The 21,328-nt window shown below is 38.5% G+C and overlaps 1 protein-coding gene across 1 annotated transcript in view; it reads left to right on the forward strand.

Moving 5' to 3' along the window:
- The window catches only part of LOC145546554 (uncharacterized), a 590,051-nt gene that overhangs the window by 328,323 nt on the left and 240,400 nt on the right, over positions 1 to 21,328 (forward strand). Inside the window, exon 5 of the mRNA XM_081593669.1 lies at positions 20,066 to 20,108. Coding sequence (XP_081449795.1) covers positions 20,066 to 20,108 — 43 coding nt within the window. The remainder of the gene's footprint in view (positions 1 to 20,065; positions 20,109 to 21,328) is intronic.

Consider the following 21,328-nt stretch of genomic DNA (forward strand, 5'->3'; position numbering starts at 1 on the left):
AGTTAAATTCAATATGTAAGTGTCAAAAGTAGTTGTTGATTGGAATTAAAAAGAATTTCTTAAACTTGAAAATGTTGTTTCACCAGTCCAGGTTCGATGCATGATACAGGGTGCTCGGGGCTGGTGCACTGGGATGACCCAGAGGGATGGGAAGGGGAGGGAGGTGGGAGGAGGGTTATGGAAGGGGAACACATGTACACCCATGGTGGGTTCATGTCAATGTATGGCAAAACCAATACAATATAAGAAAAAAAAAAGAAGATATTGTTTAATATTATACAAACAAGTCACAGAGTCACTTGTGAGCACTATGTGCATCAAGAAATAGAACAAGATCAGCTCCCCTCAAGCCCTCATGCCCCTTCACGGTCAGTATTCCTCCTCCCCCCTCATTTAGAGTAAGAATGACATTTTCTTGACCATGTGTCACTAAACAATATAGTCTATTTTTTGGTTTTATATAAATGCAATTATACTGTGCATGCTATTTTCTATCTTTATTCCTTCATTTAATGTTATGTTTATGAGATTTATCCATGCTGGTTATGTGTAACTATGATCCTTTCATTTTTGTTGATATTTTGTGTTCTTTTAATGAAAACCCTATGATCTTTCTGTATTCTGGTTATTGGTTCTGGCAGATAATTCTGCTGTAAAATTGTTGTCTGTTTTTTGGTGAACATATATATCTAAGATTGTTGGTGATATACTTAGGGATAGAATTACAGATCTCAGGGGATGTGCAGACTTAGCCATAGAAATACCGTCTGTTTTCCAAACTGGTTAAAACAGTTGACATTCCCATCAGCTGTGTACAAGTTCCGTTTGCTCCCATCATCACCAATGCTTGGTATTATCAGCAGTTTACATTTTAGCTGACCTACTGTCTGTAAAGTGGTACCACATTTTAGTTTTAATTTCTTTAATGATTAATAAGGTTGAACACACTTTCATATCTTTATTGGCCATTTAACTTTCCTCTTTAATAATATGTCTTTTTAGAACCCTTGCCTGTTTTTCTTATCTTTGTAGGAAATCTTTATGTATTGTGAATAACAGTCCTTTGCTTATATGTTTGAAAAATATAGTCTATAGCTTGTTTTCTTTCTTTTTATGGCATCTTTTAAGGAGCAGATCATTTTAATTTTAGTATATTGGTACTTGTCATTATTTATAGTTAATATATTTTTGTTTTATTTAAGAAATCAATTTATACCCAAATTTATAAAGATAGTCTTCTCTATTGACAAGAAATTATACTGCTTTTCCTTTTCCATTTATTTAGGTTTATGATCTACCTGAAGTTAATATCTTCTATATGGTATGAAGCAGATTCTAATTTTATTTTATTTTCCTTATAGATTATTCAGTTATCTCAAAAACACTTATTGAAAATCTGTCCCTGCCCTACAGCTCTGCAGTTTCACCCTGTATAAATCAAGTGTTCATGTGTGGATAGATCCCCTTCTAGATTCTCTGTTCTTTGCCTTTTGTCTTTTTGCCTTTTCTCATTATCAGAGCTTTATAATATGACATGATATCTAGAAAGCAAGTCTTCCCACTTTGTTCTTCTCTAAGTGGATCTTGGCTATTTCTTTTCATTTTCATAGAAATTATTCAACTGACTTGTCAAGTTATATACTTGGACAGACTTCTTGGATTTTAAATGATATTATTGTTAATAGATTGAGTCTTTAGATTTATTTGGGAAGAACTGACAGCTTTAAATATGGAATCTTCCTGTATTCTGCGTGTCAACATGTATCTTCTTTATTTAACTCTCATTAAGGCGTATCATTAAAACTTTATTATTTGATTTGTAGGAATATTGAACATTGGTCATGTAATTATTACTTTCTGTTTTACATTTTTAGTAATACTATATATACTGTTTTAATTACTTTTAATTATTATTGGTTTATTGAAGTAAAAATGATTTTTGTATATTGATTTCATATATAGAAAACTTGATAAACTCAGGAAATTTAACAAGATCAAACCATCTGCGAATTATGATAATTTTATTTCTTCCTTTTTTACCCTCTACTCTTTTGTTTCCTGACTTCTTGTCCAAGGTGGGAATGAGTAAAGCCTTGTTTTGTTTCTGATATTGCTGCAAGTTTTTTGTGTATTAACATTATCTTTAATAGATTTATAAGTTCCCTTCCTTTCCTAGCTTGCTTAAAGACTTTATTTTTTTTTGAATGGATGCTGAATTTTGTGAAATACTTTTTCCTGTGCCATATGAGGTTATAAAATTATCTTTACCCTTAATTTGCTAGTGAAATGGGAGGATATTCATGTAGTTGATGGGTGGAGGCCAGAGCAGCAATTCTTGGTTACCACTCAGGGTTGCTATTTCCCCTGCACTTTGGACGTATAGTTTCGTACTATCTTTTCAGTCCTTTCCTGCAATTAAGATGATTTTTTAAAGAGTCACTTATGGGGAAGTTTTGAAACAATATTTTACCATTATTAGAAATATGAATAACTTTGCATTGAAAAATGAAATAACAGAAAAATGTATTTTGATTAAAAAAAAAACAGTTTCTAAGGGAAAAATACAATATTTGAAGTACTGAGAGAGCTAATGTGGCAGAACAATAGTTTTTTATAACAAGGAAATAAGACTGGTTGGCTCCTAATTGTAGCTCAATTAAGAGAGCAGATGCCCAGCTTCAGTTGATTTTTCTATTGGTCCCACTCTCCATGCAGCGTAGACTTTAGAGTCTGGAGACTTGGGTATTATCTTGGCCCTGACTTTGGCCATGACATTGGCTCTCTCTGAGGTTCCTGGCTCATTTCTTCTCACTTTATCTGGCTGCTATCTAGCTTGTATCATGGCATTAGGTAACAGTTCGTCCCTCTGTTATTCTCCATCAGAAAATTCTCTCCCAGTCTCAGGACACATCTTCCATTCCATCTTTCTCTGTGAATTTTCCATTAGATCCCTCTCATATCAACCAGCTTTTAAATGTCTCAAAAAGGCATTGGGGATCCATATATTAATAAATAGCCACAGTTGCTTTGAGTTTGCAGGAGAGTAGAGAGCACCCTGGGAATATTGCAGCCATTCATTTGCTAACGATTTAAGAAATACTTCATCATGCTTTATTGTGTTTCATGTGGTATAAACACATCTCTCAATTGAATTATGTTCTGTATTCAAGTAAGAGGTTAAATTACACTGCAGACAGAAAAAGAAAAATACAGTGATTTTAAACAGAGTCGGGGAAGAGGAAGAGGATTTTATGTCATTAATAAGATCATACAGATATAAAAACCCTACACCAAATCCTTTAGCTCCCTAGCTCATGCATGGTATTTGAAAACTGAAAGCACACTTTTTCCCCAGTAATATTAAGTACTCTTGGTTCCTGGTTACTATGTTTACTAACAGGTGTAGATCTAACACTTTTTGATTTATGGTGATATTATTGGAAATAAGAATAGCTGTTTAGAATTTCTAAGGAACAATGAGATAAAACTTGAAGATAACATAAAAGAGATTCCAAACACAATAAAAGATGGTTTCTCAACATTAAGACAATAGCATGGCCAATCTGTTGTATTGTATTGGAAAGATGGTGATTCTGGTTGTAATGACTCAGCAATAAAAGGAATACACTATTGATATACCCAACAATATAGATGACTCTATAAGCAATTATATTGAGGGAAAGAAGTCAGACAGAAAAGAGTACATACTTAAAATTCCTCCCTTATAAAATGCTGTGAAATGCAAACACCACTATAGTGATAGAAAGTGAACCCTAGCTGCCTGGAGATGAGGTATCTGGATTGTGGGAAGGGGCAGTGGGGGAGGATTACAAAGGGCAGGAAGAAATTTTTCACTGCATAATGAATTCACAGATGTGAACATATCACAAAAATTATCAAATTATATACTCTAACCACGGACCAGTTTATATCAATTATACCTCAAAACCTTTTTAAAAAAGTGGGCAACATTAAAAAAAAACTACTTTGGAACCCCCCAAGTAAAATGAGACCAATAACCATACACCCTTCAAAAGATTATTGTAATTATGAAATAACTCATTCAGGGTGCTTGCAGTCATTCCTGGCAATAGTAACCTGTCTAAAAATATTAGCCTTTGTTTTCTATTATTGGATCATTGAAAGAAGGTACTCTAAGAAGAATACAGAAGATACTTTCTGAATACATTTTGCAGATGGCAGTTGAGGGGCAGCTACCCTTCCCTGTTATAGGTTGAATTGTGATCTCCCAAAATTTAGTGTTGAGTTGTTAACCTCTAGTACCTCAGAATGTGACTGTATTGAAGATAGGACCTTTAAAGAGGACCTTTAACCTTAAGTTAAAATGCAGTCAATAGTCTAATAAAACCGGTGTCCTTACAAGCAGAGATTTGGACACAGAGACACGTGTGCAAAGGGGAAAAGCTATCTGAGGATACCGAATTCAGCCATCTGCAAGCCAAGAAGAAAGGCTTTGGAAACACCAATCCTTCCAATATATTGATCATGGATTTCTATCTTCTTGTTCTTTCTTGTGAAAGAACAAGTTTCTGTTGTTTAAGGCACCCAGTCTGTGATATTTTGTCATGGCAGCCCTAGCAAACTAACATGCACCCCAGACAGAAAATCTCTTGCAATGTGTTCCAAGGAAGTTGCTCGTCAGCATTCTCTGCAAAGCATCCAGGTTTCCTGCACAGAGCAGCAGTGAACTGTCACTCATCTCAGGCTGCACTGTAATGACAAGCATCCAAGCACAAGCCAGACACAGACCCTGCAGCACCTCCTTCAGTGCCTACCAGTGGGGGTGCCCACTGGGGTTTGCAGCTGCGGTGCCCGCCAGCTCCAGACTCCTACTGCTTCGTTCCATTGTCAGGTGCAGCGGAGCCCAGACTTTGTATAATCAAGTGCTCTGTGCCGTAAGACATCAAAAAGGGTGGGGGAAAACAAATGAAACTCACAGATTACTTTGCTCATAGGGATTTTATTTCCTAGTTCCTTTATGGCACTTTTCATCTGAAAATTTTTATCTTGGAATGTAGAAGCTTAAATATCTTCAATGGAATTACTATGCATTTTCTAAGACTCTGGTGTTCTCCTTTGTATAAAGAAAGACCTGTTTCTGCTCTCTCCCTTAAGATATTATGTCCTCATTTATTTCCCTGCCTTTTAAACTTTTCTTTCTTTATAACAAGCCCCTTGAACACCCCTTAGGAGTTTTTTTGATCATAAACCAGATTTTTCATCCTTTGAATGCTTGTTCTCTCCAGCCCTCATATTAAACTTCCTGCAGTGTGACTCCACGAGTCATCTATCACACATAGGCACAGAAACTCCTCAGAGATGGAGACATGAGCTTTAATATCTCACACAGCGTTCTGGGCACTAGGTGTTCTTGCTAAATCCCTGTAATGACTTGCCTTTCACAGAACTAAAATTTTCACAGAAACCAAAACTAATTTGAAAAAAAAAATTAATTTATTCATCAGACACATATTAGTGAATGGGGTTATAAAGTTGAATCAAAAGCCTTGTTTGCTCTAAGGAGATTTTCAGTCTAATAGAGGGATTCAAAAATGTAAATAAATATGTGTAAGAAAGTGTTGTACGTTGGGGTTAGAAGGTAGAAGTTACAAGATAGGAATTGGATGTATGGATGAGGTTAGAAGAAGATAGGCTGCCAGGAGAGGTGAAACGGAGTCAGGGGCTCTTTAGAGGAAGTGACCGCAGAGCTGAGACTTGAAGTACAAGCGTGTTTAAATCTGTGGATATTCCTCATCCCAGCCTGATGTAGATGCCTCGAGACATGTGGGACAAGAGATTTCCCTTGTAAGGATCTTACATAGGGTAGGCAGGGCACATGCTATGGCTTGGTGTCTGAATATTGTTACTGTTACTCACTCATGAACATATGTTTACCAAGGAGATTTATTGAGACTGAAAGTGTGCTATACTGAGCAAATGTATGGGAGATTTTTTTTTAAACTTCTGTTATGTGACCATGTTATACCAGCTTTCTTAAGCATATTCTAAGCGTCACTAAAAATGGCTATCCATTCTCTTGAAATACAAGCAATTTAGAAATATACCAGTTTGAAGGCAACCAGGTCCTGGCCTCTAGTTTTTTTCAGAAGGCTCTTCTGGCATGTGATGTATCAGTGTTCCTCCCTCTGTTCAATTCTCAAATTCTAAAATATGCAGATTTGTAACACAACAGTTAGCCATGAACAACATTCTGTTTTCTAAAATTTGGGTTTTTGTGTGTGTATGTGTCAGTGCTATGCAAAGATAAGATGAGCTGGTCTCTTTAATTACCTTCAAAATGCCTGGAAAAATATGTAATACACAGTTGTCATCCTGGATTGGGAAGAGGACACAGCCTCTATCTCAGAAGGCCTTTACCACCAGTGTGGCCAATGGCACTCTGGCTGATGCTTACAATGGAAGGAGAGGAGTGCTCTTACCTTGAAGAAGGGTGATTCTCAAGGTCCCCACCATGGAGTGCTTTGGTGCCGGTTTTATCCAGAGAAGGCACACGTGATAGAAACATTGTGGGTTTTGAAGGTAAACAGGGGTTGAACTTAGAGCTAAACAATGGCACTTTCATAAAAAACAAACAAAAACAAACAGTAAATTTCTGTGATTTTTGACATCCTCTTCACTCCCCTCTGTCTTGATTTTCCTCTGAGGTAGGTCATGTCACCCACTTTCCTGATTCACTGTTGTCAGACTTATTGATAAATGACCCTACCCACCTCCCTTACATTTAGGCCAACAGAACAGTAAAAGTAGGCATTAGTTTGCTTTCAGGTGCCTGCATCTTTGAATTGGCACACGGTACACACAGCCAGCCGTATCCTCCTTACCTATTTACAAAAAAAAGATACTCATTTCCTAGCTGGATACTGCATAGATCACAATTTTCAATATCATTACTAATAAAGCGCCCTGTGCTGCTTTGATTGCCATCCGAATGTGAACAGCTAATTAGATTGATTGTCTATTTGATGCCTGCTGATTAGCTTATGAAAGCCCTCTGAATTCCTGACTTTGTGAGAAAATGCCCCTGACTTTATGATTACTGATTGATGCTCCAGTTTCTGATTGCTGTGTGAATAGACACTTAATAGCTCTGTCACCTTGACAAGGGTTTTGGTATTCATCTGATGAGGAAAACAGAGCAGGGTGCTCTGTTTATCAATGTCTGCCAAATGTTTAAAGTTCTTTAGAGTGTGAAGACCACGAATCGGGGCATCTGTGGCCTTGTGACAAGGCCATGTAACTAATGTCATGTGGTTAGTGAGCGTAATGAGAAAGGAGGAGGCTGGCAGGTGGCCCTGATGCTTTACTCTTCCCCAAGACCAGTTTTAAGACTAGGATTAATCTGGTTGGATCAGGAGTCATCTCTGTGCATTGACAGTTTTGCTTCCAAGAGTGAATATGCAGAGTAGGCTGTAGGTTCTGATGCACTCCCTCTGTCTTTCTTGATTTTACAATAAAATACATAAGGAGGCACCAGCAAAGATCAATTACCTATGGAAACACCAAAAGCTCATAGTGGTAGTTGATCTGTTGTTGGAATCTAGGAGAATTTTTCTCGCTCTGTGATATGCAAAGCTGTGAGGTGGAACCCTGATTCAACTAAATGCTCATTGCTTAAAGTAGTAGATAAAAAGCCTCTTCAGTCTCTCCACTCTTTGTACCTGGATTCAGAATAGTAAGTTGTGTCCCATGCAGAGAATTGGGTACCTTCCCCTCTGCTACAGGCAAGTTGCTTTTTGGGAAAGGTCTAACATCTTGTTTATTGTCTTCCTACCTGCCTTTGTGCATCCAGTAAGATCCAATACTCAGTCTCACCATAACACCATGGTTCAGTTCAGTCACTCACTGGTGTCTGACTCTTTGCGACCCCATGAATCTCAGCACGCCAGGCCTCCCTGTCCATCACCAACTCCCGGAGTTTACCCAAACCCATGTCCATCAAGTCGGTGATGCCATCCAGCCATCTCATCCTCTGTCGTCCCCTTCTCCTCCCGCTCCCAATCCTTCCCAGCATTAGGGTCTTTTCCAAGGAGTCAACTCTTCGCACGAGGTGCCCAAAGTATTGGAGTTTCAGCTTCAACATCAGTCCTTCCAATGAACACCCAGGACTGATCTCCTTTAGGATGGACTGGTTGGATCTTATTGCAGGCCAATGGACTCTGAAGAGTCTTCTCCAACACCGCAGTTCAAAAGCATCAATTCTTCGGCGCTCGGCTTTCTTCACCGGCCACCTCTCACATCCATACATGACTACTGAAAAACCATAGCCTTGACTAGACGGACCTTTGTTGGCAAAGTAATGTCTCTGCTTTTAAGGAAGGTTGGTCATAACCTTCCTTCCAAGGAGTAAGCATATTTTAATTTCATGGCTGCAATCACCATCTGCAGTGATTTTGGAGGCCAAAAAAATAAAGTCTGACACTGTTTCCACTGTTTCCCCATCTATTTCCCATGAAGTGATGGGACCAGATGCCATGATCTTAGTTTTCTGAATGTTGAGCTTTAAGCCAACTTTTTCACTCTCCTCTTTGACTTTCATCAAGAGGCTATTAAGTTCTTCTTCGCTTTCTGCCGTAAGGGTGGTGTCACCTACATATCTGAGGTTATTGATATTTCTCCCAGCAATCTTGATTCCAGCTTGTGTTTCTTCCAGCCCAGCTTTTCTCATGATGTACTCTGCATATAAGTTAAATAAGCAGGGTGACAATATGGTACAGAGGTCTAAAAACATACTCATTCCTGATAGTGAATTTTTCAGGACAAGAGAAGACACTGTGCATGCACTGATTACCAAGAGAGATGGATTGGACTGAAGAGGAATGTAAGGATGACATGCAGGGGAAAGTAGGAATGGAAGAAAAAAATGGACTCCCTTCTTTTAAGGACTGACACTGTTGATGACTCACCTTCTACTGTTTCAAAGTTAGAAAATATTAGGCAGTAGTGAGGATCTTGCCATACTTTCCAAACCTGAGGTCAGGTATGGGTAGAAGGTGCCAGTGTGCACATATCCTGTGATCCATGAAATCTCTTGTAGTAATAAGCAATAAGGGATAAGTGGCCCAGATTGAACTTGAAGGTGCTGAGGAAGATATGAAATGACATCTTGTGTGGATTTAACTCACATTCTCTAAGTTTCTAATTTTAATGTATTCAAAACTATTTTTTATTATGTTTTGCCTTAGGCTTAGTTCATTTCTATATATCATTTGAGACATTCTCACCACTCTAAAGTCACGAAGATATTTTCAGTGATTTTCTGCTAAATATTTTGTTGTAATGTAAACAACTTACATTTACATTTCTAATTTATCAAGGTGGGATTGAGAGAATGGATTCATTTTCTTTTTTAAAATATGGAAATACAGTTTTCCCAACAAAACTAACTGAAAAAATCCAAAGGCAATGTCAGCTCTTTCATATTAATATATTTACTCTCTTTATACGTGTTTATCTATTTTGTTTCTGGGTCTCTTTTGGGCATTTGATTAGAATTGCAACAGAGCTATAGAGCAGTTTGGACAGAATCTTTGCACTCACTGTGTAGTCTTGCTATCCACGAATACTTGATTTTCTCTTTACTTACATAGGTCCTTTATAATTTTGTAAATTTGTTTTTATAAATTTTTATTTTTTTCCACCACACAACTTGTGAGATCTTAGTTCCCAGACCAGGGGTGGAACCTAGACCCGCAGCAGTGAAATCAATGAGTCCTAACCACTGTAGTGCCAGAAGATTCCATATCAATTTCTGCATAAAAATTTATGATCTTCTGTTGGATTTATTCTTATATACTTTATAGTTTTGTTGCAATTTTAAAAGAGGATATTTAAAAAATTTAGTTCTTTGTTTCTTGATGTTTTTAAAAAGTGCATCCAGAAACATAAGTAATTAATGTTTCCTCTTATTAATACTAATGGTTTATCTATATATTCTTTTGGGTTTTCTGTATAGGTGGCCATATGATCTGCAATAATGGTATAATTTTTTTTCCCTTTTCAAATCCTCATACTTTCAGTTTATATTTGTATTACTGTAAAATTTAAAAAGTCTGTTGAAAAGAAAAGCCAATAGTGGGTATATTTCACTGTTAAGAATTATGTCTATGCAAAGGTTTTTAAGATAGTCAGGATATGACAGTTTTCTTTTAATCATACTTTGCTAAGAGCTTTTTTCTTTTAAATGAAATCTGAGTGTTAATTTTTTTGAATGTTTCTTTTTTGCAATTGAGATGATTATATGTATTGCTTTAATATGATTGTGAAATAATTACATTTATAGTTTTTTAAAAAGTATATTCCTGGATACCACCAATTTGATCATGATATATTATATTTTTTAGTTCATTGCTGAATTTTGTACATATTTAGAAATTTGCATCTATTTATGTGAATAAGGTTAGATTGAAGATTTCTTTCTTTCATTGTCCTTGTCTGGTTTTGATGTCAAGGTTTTACTACCCTCATAAAAAAAAGTTTGGTAGTAGATTTTTTGTTCTCTTTAAAAATGTGCAAAGTCCTAAAAGTATCTTGCTTTCTCTTATCTGTTCTTTGAAATTTTATTAGAACTTTTCTGTAAACCCATGGAGACCTGATGGTTTTATTTTTGTGGGAAAATTTTGATTGAATTTAGTTAATGTTAAAACATTTTCAGATTTTAAATTCTTCTTTCAGCAAGATTTTATAATTTGTATTTTCCTTAGAATAACTTCACTGAACCTATATTTTCAAGTTCTTTGGCACACATATTTAATAATAAGACTATTACCTTTTATTTCTCCACTGATCTCCAGTAGCATATTGGGCACCTACTGACCTGGGGAGTTCATCTTTCAGTGTCCTATCTTTTTGCCTTTTCATACTGTTCATGGGGTTCTCAAGGCAAGAATACTCAAGTGGTTTTCCATTCCCTTCTCCAGTGGACCACATTCTGTCAGACCTCTCCACCATGACCTGTCCGTCCTAGGTGGCCCCACACAGCATGGCTTAGTTTCACTGCGTTAGACAAGGCTGTGGACCATGTGATCAGATTGGCTAGTTGTCCGTGAATGTAGTTTCAGCCTGTCTGCCCCCTGATCCCCTCTCTCAGTGCCCACCGTCTTACCTGGGTTTCTCTTAACCTTGGATGCAGGGTCTCTCTTCACGGCTGCTCCAACAAAGCGCAGCCATGGCCCCTGACCTCGGGCGCGCGGAGTAGCTCCTCTTGGCTGCCGCCCCTGACCTCCGGCCTGGGGTAGCTTATTTTGCTTATTTAGCGTATATGCAGAGTACATCATGAGAAACGCTGGGCTGGAGGAATCACAAGCTAGAATCAAGATTGCCGGAAGAAATATCAATAACCTCAGATATGAAGATGACACCATCCTTATGGCAGAAAGTGAAGAACAACTAAAGAGCCTCTTGATGAAAGTGAAAGAGGAGAGTGAAAAAGTTGGCTTAAAGCTCAACATTCAGAAAACTAAGATCATGGCATCCAGTCCCATCACTCCGTGGCAGATAGATGGGGAAATAGTGGAAACAGTGGCTGAGTTTATTTTTCTGGGCTCCAGAATCACTGCAGATGGTGATTGCAGCCATGAAATTAAAAGACACTTACTCCTTGGAAGGAAAGTTATGACCAAACTAGATAGCATATTAAAAAGCAGAGTCATTACTTTGCCAACAAATGTCCGTCTAGTCAGGGGTATGGTTTTTCCAGTGGTCATGCATGGATGTGAGAGTTGGAGTATAAAGAAAGCTGAGTAACGAAGAATTGATGCTTTTGAACTGTTGTGTTGGAGAAGACTCTTGAGAGTCCCTTGGACTGCAAGGAGATCCAACCAGTCCATCCTAAAGGAGATCAATCCTGAGTGTTCATTGGAAAGACTGATGTTGAAGCTGAAACTCCAATACTTTGGCCACCTCATGCAAAGAGCTGACTCATTGTAAAAGACCCTGTTGTTGGGAAAGATTGAGGGCAGGAGGAGAAGGGGACGACAGAGGATGAGATGGCTGGATGGCATCGCCGACTCAATGGACATGGGTTTGGATGGACTCAGGGAGTTGGTGATGGACAGGGAGGCCTGGCGTGCTGCGATTCATGGGGTTGCAAAGAGTCAGACACGACTGAGCGACTGAACTGAACTGAACTGATTACCTTTTAAAATCTCTTGTTGTAGCATCAGTGATTTTAATTCTAGTATTAGTTATTTGTATATCTTCTTTCCTTCTGTTTTGTGATGAATTTTGCCAGAGGCTTATAAATTCTTTTCATCCAAAGAATTTAAATATATCTCTAAAAAACAACATATAGGTGGACTTCTCCAAGTCTAGTTCGATGAATTTTGTGTCTTACATATAAACATTGAGTATTAATTTCATATATGTGGATTTATATCTGTCATGTTATTTGCAGATCTTTGTCCTGCTTTTGCTGTTTCTCTTATATCTTACTTTCTCTTGTTGTTTTCTAAAGAAAATGATCATTTGAATACCACCTAAAATATGTGGTATTCATTCTTCACAATTCCTCCTTGCATCTTAGATTTTTCTTCTGAGATAGTGTTGTTTCTTCCTTTGTTTTCTCCTTTACGTGTTCTATTAGTGGAGGTCTATTGTAAGTTACCTCTCAGGTTTTGTTTGAAAGCATCTATTTCACTCAGTATTTTTAGATATTATTTAAGGTTATATAAGTCTGCCTTCAAGATTATTTTCTCATAGCAACTGGTTTCAATTTTTTGCTGATTAAAAGTTGACTGTCACTTAAACTGTCCTTTTTCTAAAAGTAAACTATGTATTTTTCATTTTTATCCTTTATCTATTTGAGGCTCTACAGCTTCATTAAGATAGGTCCTGATTTAATTTGATATTGATTTTTTGTTCTTTGTTCTGTTTGGGATTTGTTGATTGCCTAGAATTTAAGGATTGTTGTCTTTAATCTACTCCAGAAAATTCTTATCTGCAATATCTCTAAGTATTTCTCCTCATGTTTTCTTTGGTGTTCTACCCTTGTTCTCTCATTTAATATGTTGGGCCTTATTACTCTTATACCCTCTATATCTCCACCTCAGTTTTATACTTTTTCTTGCCTCATTTTTCTCAGCTTGCTTTTTTGGTAATTCCTTCAATTCTGCTTTTTATGTAATCTGGAAAATATGTGATACTTCTAATACCTACAGCCATTTGGGGTTGATTTTATAATTTGTGTTTTTCTGCTGACTTTATTTGTATATGAATTGTTTCTACACTTGTTTAATGATTTCTTATTATTAGTCCACGTTTCTTGAAAAGTTATGGTTAACAAAGAAAATGTTTGTCTTTGCTAGTTACTTGGTGGCCCAGTGAAGTGAAGATCATTAAGCTTAAGATTTTTTTCAGACCACATGGGTAGTGTTAATTGCAGCCACATGTCCATATGACCCAGGGGTCTGGTTTAGGAATTCTCTGACTTACTTTTTCTTTTCCTCTGTGTCTCATATATTCACAACCAAGATCTATGCAGCAAGCCTTCTGCAGGAGGAATTTTTTGGTTCTCATTTCACTTACTGAGGATATTGTCCTTTGGTGGCCTCAGATTTACTAGGGACTCCCTAAGCCAAGCTCCTTCCAGATATTGGGGCTCCGGGCTATGCCTACTTTCTCTTGGTTTGATGTGGGTCATTAAAACTCTGAGTCTCTTATAGATGTATATCCAAAAAAATTGAAAACAGAGATTGAAACAGGTATTTTTACACCGGCATTCATTGAAACATTATTCACAATAGCTAACCAGTGGAAGCAACCTAAGTATCCATCAGCATATACATGGATAAATAAAATGTGGTACACATATGGAATATCATTTAGCTTAAAAGGAATAGGTTCTGACACATGCCACAGCGTGGATGAACCTTGAAAACAATATGGAAAGTTTAATAAGTCAGTCACAAAGGGACAAATATTGTTTGAATCCATGTGCATAAAATATCTAGAATAGGCAAATTCATAGAAATAAAAAGTAAATTATAGGTTACTCAGAGGTAAAGAATCCACCTGCAGTGCAGGAGATACAGGAGACGTGGGTTCAATCCATGGGTCAGGAAGATCCCTTGGAAGAGGAGATGGCAACCTACTCCAGTATCTTTGCCTGAAAAATTCCAAGGACTGAGGAGCCTGGCAGACTGCAGTCCTTGGGGTCCCAAAGAGTCAGACACAATTGAGCATGCGCGCACACACACACACACACACACACACACACACACACAACTGGAGGAGAAGGTAATGAGGAGTGATTGCTTAATGGCTGAAAGAGTTTCTGTTTGGGGTGATGGAAAATATTACACTTAAAACTGGTTAAAATGGCATGTTTTTATGTTATTTGTATTTTTTCACAATTGAAAGCTGAATTTAGGCCTTCATGTATTAGATGTCCTCAGACTGACTCCATTCTGACTCCATTGCTAGATCACCAATGGCTTTCAACATTGATGGCATCTGAGTTTTGCCTTTCTTTACCTCTGCCTTAGTATGCTTTAGGGCTTCCCTGGTAGCTCAGCTGGTAAGGAATCTGCCTGCAATGCAAGAGACCCCGGTTGGATTCCTGGGTTGGGAAGATCCCCTGGAGAAGGAATAGGATACCCACTCCAGTATTCGGGGCTTCCCGGTGACTCAGATGGTAAAGAATCCACCTGCCATGAAGGAGACCTGGGTTCAATCCCTATGTTGGGAAGATCCCCTGGAGGAGGGCATGGCAACCCATTCCAGTATTCTTGCCTGGAGAATACCTATGGACAGAGGAGCCCGGTGGGCTCCAGTCCGTGGGGTCACAAAGAGTGGGACATGACTGAGCCACTGAGCACAACACATAGCACAGTATGCTTTAAAAATAACTTAATATATGTAGCATTTTTATCCAATATTGAGAAGCTCAGTTGACACATTTGTAAAAATACTATTACTCTGGTTACATTTAAGAGACAGAAAGCACGTATACAGTGGTTGAAAGGAAGAGAAGGAAGTACCAATTGGTTGTTCCAGGAGCAGACATCCAAACAGTGTTGGGTGAGCTTGCCTGGCCACATCATTCAATCATGCCCCACGGACCCAATCTCCCCCACACTTGTGCCTAGTCAGGATTCAGGAACATGATAGCTGCAATTGAAATCCACTCATCTCCAGCTGCCTGCTGATTATTCCGGCCATTCAGGGAGAGATTGAAAATCTGCTCTTTTGTTCCTCTCTTTTGCTCAGTAATTATATTTACTTGCACGAAAGGCTGAGTAAAGTCTAAGTCAGAGATTTGTATGGTGCAAGATGTCTCAGTCTGTTTTCTGTCCCTAAATGGAAGATGAGGATTAATTTCTTTATTTCTCAAGGAAGTCAGCATGGATCCATTGGCATGCTGCTAGCAAAAGTTCCTTGATCAAATACATTTTTCACAATGTACAGACTGCCAACTGTTGTTACAGCACTCTGAAAAGCACATTTTCTTGACTTTAGTGTCAGTTTATGTTGACTTTGAATTTAGAGGGGGAGAAAAATCCATTAACCTCCAGAAATTATAGAAAAATAGTGTAGCTCTATGGTATAGCAAAGTAATGGATAAACAATTATATGCAAATGAATACAGATACTAGAGGTCTCAGAGTGCAGATTCTATAACTTCTCAGATGAATCCCTTGCCATAATCTTGTTAATAGCAGAGCACATATTGAATCCTAGGTGGCCTTTGAACAAGTTAGTCATGCCATAGTAATATTAACAAGTCAGCCCTAACTATGTCTTTTACAATGTGTTGCTAAGAATAGTCAGTTGCGTGAGAATCCAAGGTGTTTTAAACAGACCGATTACATCCATTGATTGATGATTGGATTCAGAATAATTTTCTTTCCTTGGATGAGAAAAAGTGACGTTATTGACCCTGTTCATTCAATCAAAATGGTAATGCAACATAAGCATGCCTGCTTGCAGAAACAGCAAGCCAGGGGAGAGTCTAAATTATGCAGGGTCTGCCTCTGAGCTGTGTTTATGAATACAATTGATTGACATTGCCTGTTGCCCCTCCTCAACACACATGCATCCACATGCGCTTGTCTTATTATAGATAAACAAGGCACTGGGATTGCAGAAATTGTTTTTACTCCACATTTTGTTGGGAAGATAATCACTGCTATTCTTTATTTGTGGTTAATGTGCCATTATGTGTAAAAGGGAAAAATGATTAAATGTAATATATTATCAGAAGCACACAGAGGTTATACTTGGCAAAGAAAGTTGATTACTCCTAATATCTGTCGAGAGGGTTTTGTGTTCTCTAGATCACTTAAAATGCCTCTTTAATGAGTGAATGTGTCATTGTACTCTACTTCCTCCATGTTTGACTAGCTCCTCCAGGATGGGCTCCTTGGTTTCTGTCTCTGGGGCAATTCAGTCCTTGTGATCTCTTTCTTAACTAACACTCCCAAGGTACACAGAATTTGGAAGGTGTAAAGGCATCTTGTTCCACAACCTGACTTTTAAAACACGTTCAGGTAGTGTAGGTAGAGCTAGATAGTGAGGACTTGCAGTAGGACTGAATGGGGCATGGGGTGAGGGCAAGATTCAAAAAATATGTAAAAAGGATAGATCAGAGTTTAAAGCAAAATAATGCAGTGGCAAGATGTCACTTTTTCTAATTGTACATAGCTGGCCCTTCTTCTGGAAAGTGTACTTTCTTCCTTCTAAGAGATTCTTTTCTCCCAGACCAATCAGGTTCTGGTGTGAAGGCTACATTTTTAATGACGTGATATTTCAGACCACAAAGATGATAACTCCACCCACAATGGAATCATGCTTTTCTAGATTTTTTATTCAAATTAGGAAGTGCAAATGCCAGACCTTTTCTCCGTAAAGAATATGAAACATAAATTTTGGAGATACCAGTAGTCCCAGTTTTGGTTGCATGAAAGAAGCCCAAAGGAGAGAAAGAAACAGACATACAGAAAGTAGAAGGGGAGATGGAAAGAAATTTTGGGTGGTATTTGAGACTATGCAGTCATCTGCTACTCTCAAGCCCAGAGATACCCTCTAATTTTCTCAATGCTTGTCAATTTTGTTTAAAATAATTTGGATTTGCATTTTTAGCACTTTCAGCCCCAAAGTCCTAACTAATAGCACAAGAAGAATTTTTTTTTTCTGGAAACTGGATTGCTAAATTTACTCTCAGTTTTTGTCATATTTCAAGATTTTGATAATTTTCCTTGATGGGTAAAAACCCTTTTCAATTGCTTGATTTGTAAAGTTGGGTGGCCTAAACAGAATGCTTATTCTTTTCTTGTATTTTATTATATTTCTAACACACATAGTTACTTGAAAACATCTATCTCTCCTACATTCTTTGGAACTGCCTTTCTTTGGGATTGGAATGAAAACTGACCTTTTCCAGTCCCGTGGCCCCTGATGAGTTTTCCAAATTTGCTGGCATATTGAGTGAGCACTTACACAGCATCATCTTTTAGGATTTGAAATAGCTCAACTGGAATTCCATCACCTCCACTAGCTTTGTTCGTAGTGATGCTTTCTAAGGCCCACTTGACTTTGCATTCCAGGATGTCTGGCTCTAGGTGAGTGATCATACCATCGTGATTATCTGGATCATGAAGATACTTTTTGTACAGTTCTTCTGTGTATTCTTGCCACCTCTTCTTAATATCTTCTGGTTCTGTTAGGTCCATAACATTTCTATCGTTTATTGTGCCCATCTTTTCATGAAATGTTCCCTTGGTAGCTCTAATTTTCTTGGAGAGATCTCTAGTCTTTCCCATTCTATTATTTTCCTCTATTTCTTTGCACTGATCACTGAGGAAGGCTTTCTTATCTCTCCCTGCTATTCTTTGGAACACTGCATTCAGATGGGTATATCTTTCCCTTTCTCCTTTGCTTTTGGCTTCTATTCTTTTCACAGCTGTTTGCAGTGCCTCCTCAGACAGCCATTTTGCTTTTATGCATTTTTTTTCCCTTGGGGATGGTCTTGATCCCTGTCTCCTGTACAGTGTCACAAACCTCCGTCCATAATTCATCAGGCACTCTGTCTATCAGATCTAATCCCTTGAATCTATTTCTCACTTCCCCTGTATAATTATAAGGGATTTGATTTAGGTCATACCTGAGTGGTCTAGTGGTTTTCCCTACTTTCTTCAATTTCAGTCTGAATTTGGCAATAGGGAGTTCATGACCTGAGCCACAGTCAATTCCTGGTTTTGTTTTTGCTGATTGTATAGGGCTTCTCCATCTTTCGCTGTAAAGAATATAATCAGTCTGATTTCGGTATTGACCATCTGGTGATGTCCGTGTGTAGAATCTTCTCTTGTGTTGTTAGAAGAGGGTGTTTGCCATGACCAGTGGGTTCTCTTGGCAAAACTCTGTTAGCTTTTGCCCTGCTTCATTCTGTCACACGCTAGTAAAGTAATGCTCAAAATTCTTCAAGCCAGACTTCAGCAAAACATGAACAGTGAACTTCTAGATGTTCAAGCTGGTTTTAGAAAAGGCAGAGGAACCAGAGATCAAATTGCCAACATCCACTGGATTACTGAAAAAGCGAGAGAGTTACAGAAAAGCACCTATTTCTGCTTTATTGACTATGCCAAAGCCTTTGACTGTGTGGATCACCACAAACTGTGGAAAATTTTTCAAGAGATTGGAATATAAGACCACCTGAGCTGCCTCTTGAGAAATGTGTATGCAGATCAGAAAGCAACAGTTAGAACTGCACATGGAGCAACAGACTTGTTCCAAATTGGGAAAGGAGTACATCAAGGCTGTATATGGTCACCCTGCTTATTTAACTTATATGCAGAGTACATCATGTGAAATGCCAGGCCGGATGAAACATAGGCTGGAATCAAGATTGCCGGGAGAAATATCAATAAGCTCAGATATGCAGATGACACCACCCCTATGGCAGAAAGCAAAGAAGAACTAAAGAGCCTCTTGATGAAAGTGAAAGAGGAGAGTGAAAAAGTTGGCTTAAAGCTCAACATTCAGAAAACTAAGATCATGGCATCTTGTCCCATCACTTCATGGCAAACAGATGGGGAAACAGTGGAAACTGTGATAGACTTTATTTTTGGGGTGCTCCAAAATCACTGCAGTTGGTGACTGAAACCATGAAATTAAAAGACTCTTGCTCCTTCAAAGAAAAGTTATGACCGAGTTAGACAGCGTATTAGAAAGCAGAGACATTACTTTGCCAACAAAGGTCCATCTAGTCAAAGCTATGGTTTTTCCAGTAGTCATGTAAGAATGTGAGAGTTGGACTATAAAGAAAGCTGAGCACCGAAGAATTGATGCTTTTGAAGTATGGTGTTGGAGAAGACTCTCGAGAGTTCCTTAGACTGCAAGGAGATCCAACCAGTCCATCCTAAAGGAAATCAGTGCTGTATATTCATTGGAAGGACTGATGCTGAAGCTGAAACTCCAATACTTGGGCCACCTGATGCGAAGAGCTGACTCATTTAAAAAGACCCTGATGCTGGGAAAGATTGAAGGCAGGAGGAGAAGGGGACAACAGAGAATGAGATGGTTGAATGGCATCACCAACTCAATGTACATGAGTTTGAGTAAAGTCCGGGAGTTGGTGATGGACAGGGAGGCTTTGCATGCTGCAGTTCATGGGGCCTCAAAAAGCTGGACATGACTGAGCTACTGACCTGACCTGGACTGATCTCTCCTACATATCTGTGAGTTTCTTAAAGGGAGGAGGGACAGGGTCTTATTTTTGACTCTGTATCTTCAGAACCTGGAATAGCTTTAGGCACAATTTAAGCTTCACAAATATTTGTTCAGTTGAGTTTTACCGAGCACCAGTGTCTCAGGATTTTGCATTGTGCTTTGACTGAATTGCCAGGCATCTGTCTCTCTCCCTTTCCTAGGATCTCTCACTTCCAAGGTCACTGAAGTTCCTCCTTAATGTTCTGATTCCCAGCCTTGGAGCTTTAGATCTCAAGAATTTCCAGGAAGCCCAGACAGCTTTGTGGCTTTGAGAAGAATAGCACGTTGACATTCTGTTGTGCTTTTTTTTTTTTTTTTTCAGAAACAAGCCTCCAAATTTGGAAAACACCAGTGAAACTCCACAGGTAAGAAATAATGTCAATCATGACTCATTTCATTTACCTGGTTGGACACTTTGGATGGCTTATCTCAGCAGGTTTCTATTCAAAGAACATCTGTTACTTTTTCTAAATCCCTGTAATGAAGCCAGCATTTAGTTGAAACTCCCTGAATACCCCACGATTATTAAAACCACAAGCATATGCTTCCTCCACTTACCACTTAGTTTAGAAGTGTAGTTAGCTTGAAATATTTCCTAGGTGCCTTCTGTACAGTTCACATGTTTTAACATTGATTTCCTTTTTTATAGGAAGAGGAACTGGTACTCAGATGGGTCAGGTATTTTGCCCAAGGTCCATTAAGAAGTGTTAAGTAGAACAGGACTTGTAAAGGAGGCTGAATTTGGTCATGTTCAAATCCTTAGAATGTCCATAGTCCTTGCGATTCATTTGGTTCTCAAAGAATGATGCTAAAGTGAGCTAACCAAGCTTCAAAGTGTAGCTACCTTCTATGACCTTGTATCCTTTCAGAAAAAAGTGGCATGCTACTTAAATATTTAGAGGCATCTATAAAACTCTTATTTGCATGGCTTCAAATAATGTTGACTGGATTTGCACATGCTGCTTTGTCACTTTCAATATTGAATTTAAATTCCAGTGTTAGTGATATTCTTTTAAAAATTAGCTCTTTGCCTTTGTGAAAGATTGCATCTGGGTACATCATTCTGCCTTCATCAAAATGGGTTAATGGTGGAGTTTGAGGGCAGAAACCACTCCTCTTGTTCATTTTTTATAAGTTTACAAATCAGTGATATTTGTTGAATTTGTGGAGTTGTGCAACTGTCACTCGGAGAAGGCAATGGCACCCCACTCCAGTACTCTTGCCTGGAAAATTCCCATGGACGGAGGAGCCTGGTGGGCTACAGTCCATGGGGTCGCTAAGAGTCGGACGACTGAGCGACTTCACTTTCACTTTTCCCTTTCATGCACTGGAGAAGGAAACGGTAACCCACTCCAGTATTCTTGCCTGGAGAATCCCAGGGACGGCGGAGCCTGGTGGGCTGCCGTCTATGGGGTCGCACAGAGTCGGACACGACTGAAGCGACTTAGCAGCAGCAGCAGCAGCAACTGTCACTATGATCCAGTTGTATAGCATCTCATCACTCTAAAAATCCCCCATGAGCTCATTTGCAGTCCTCCACTGCAAAGAGTGTCCCTGTCAGAGGCATACATTGATCTGCTTTCTG

Source organism: Giraffa tippelskirchi, chromosome 4, assembly GCF_054371585.1.
Source record: "Giraffa tippelskirchi isolate mGirTip1 chromosome 4, T2T-mGirTip1v1.2.pri, whole genome shotgun sequence".
NCBI lineage: Eukaryota > Metazoa > Chordata > Mammalia > Artiodactyla > Giraffidae > Giraffa > Giraffa tippelskirchi.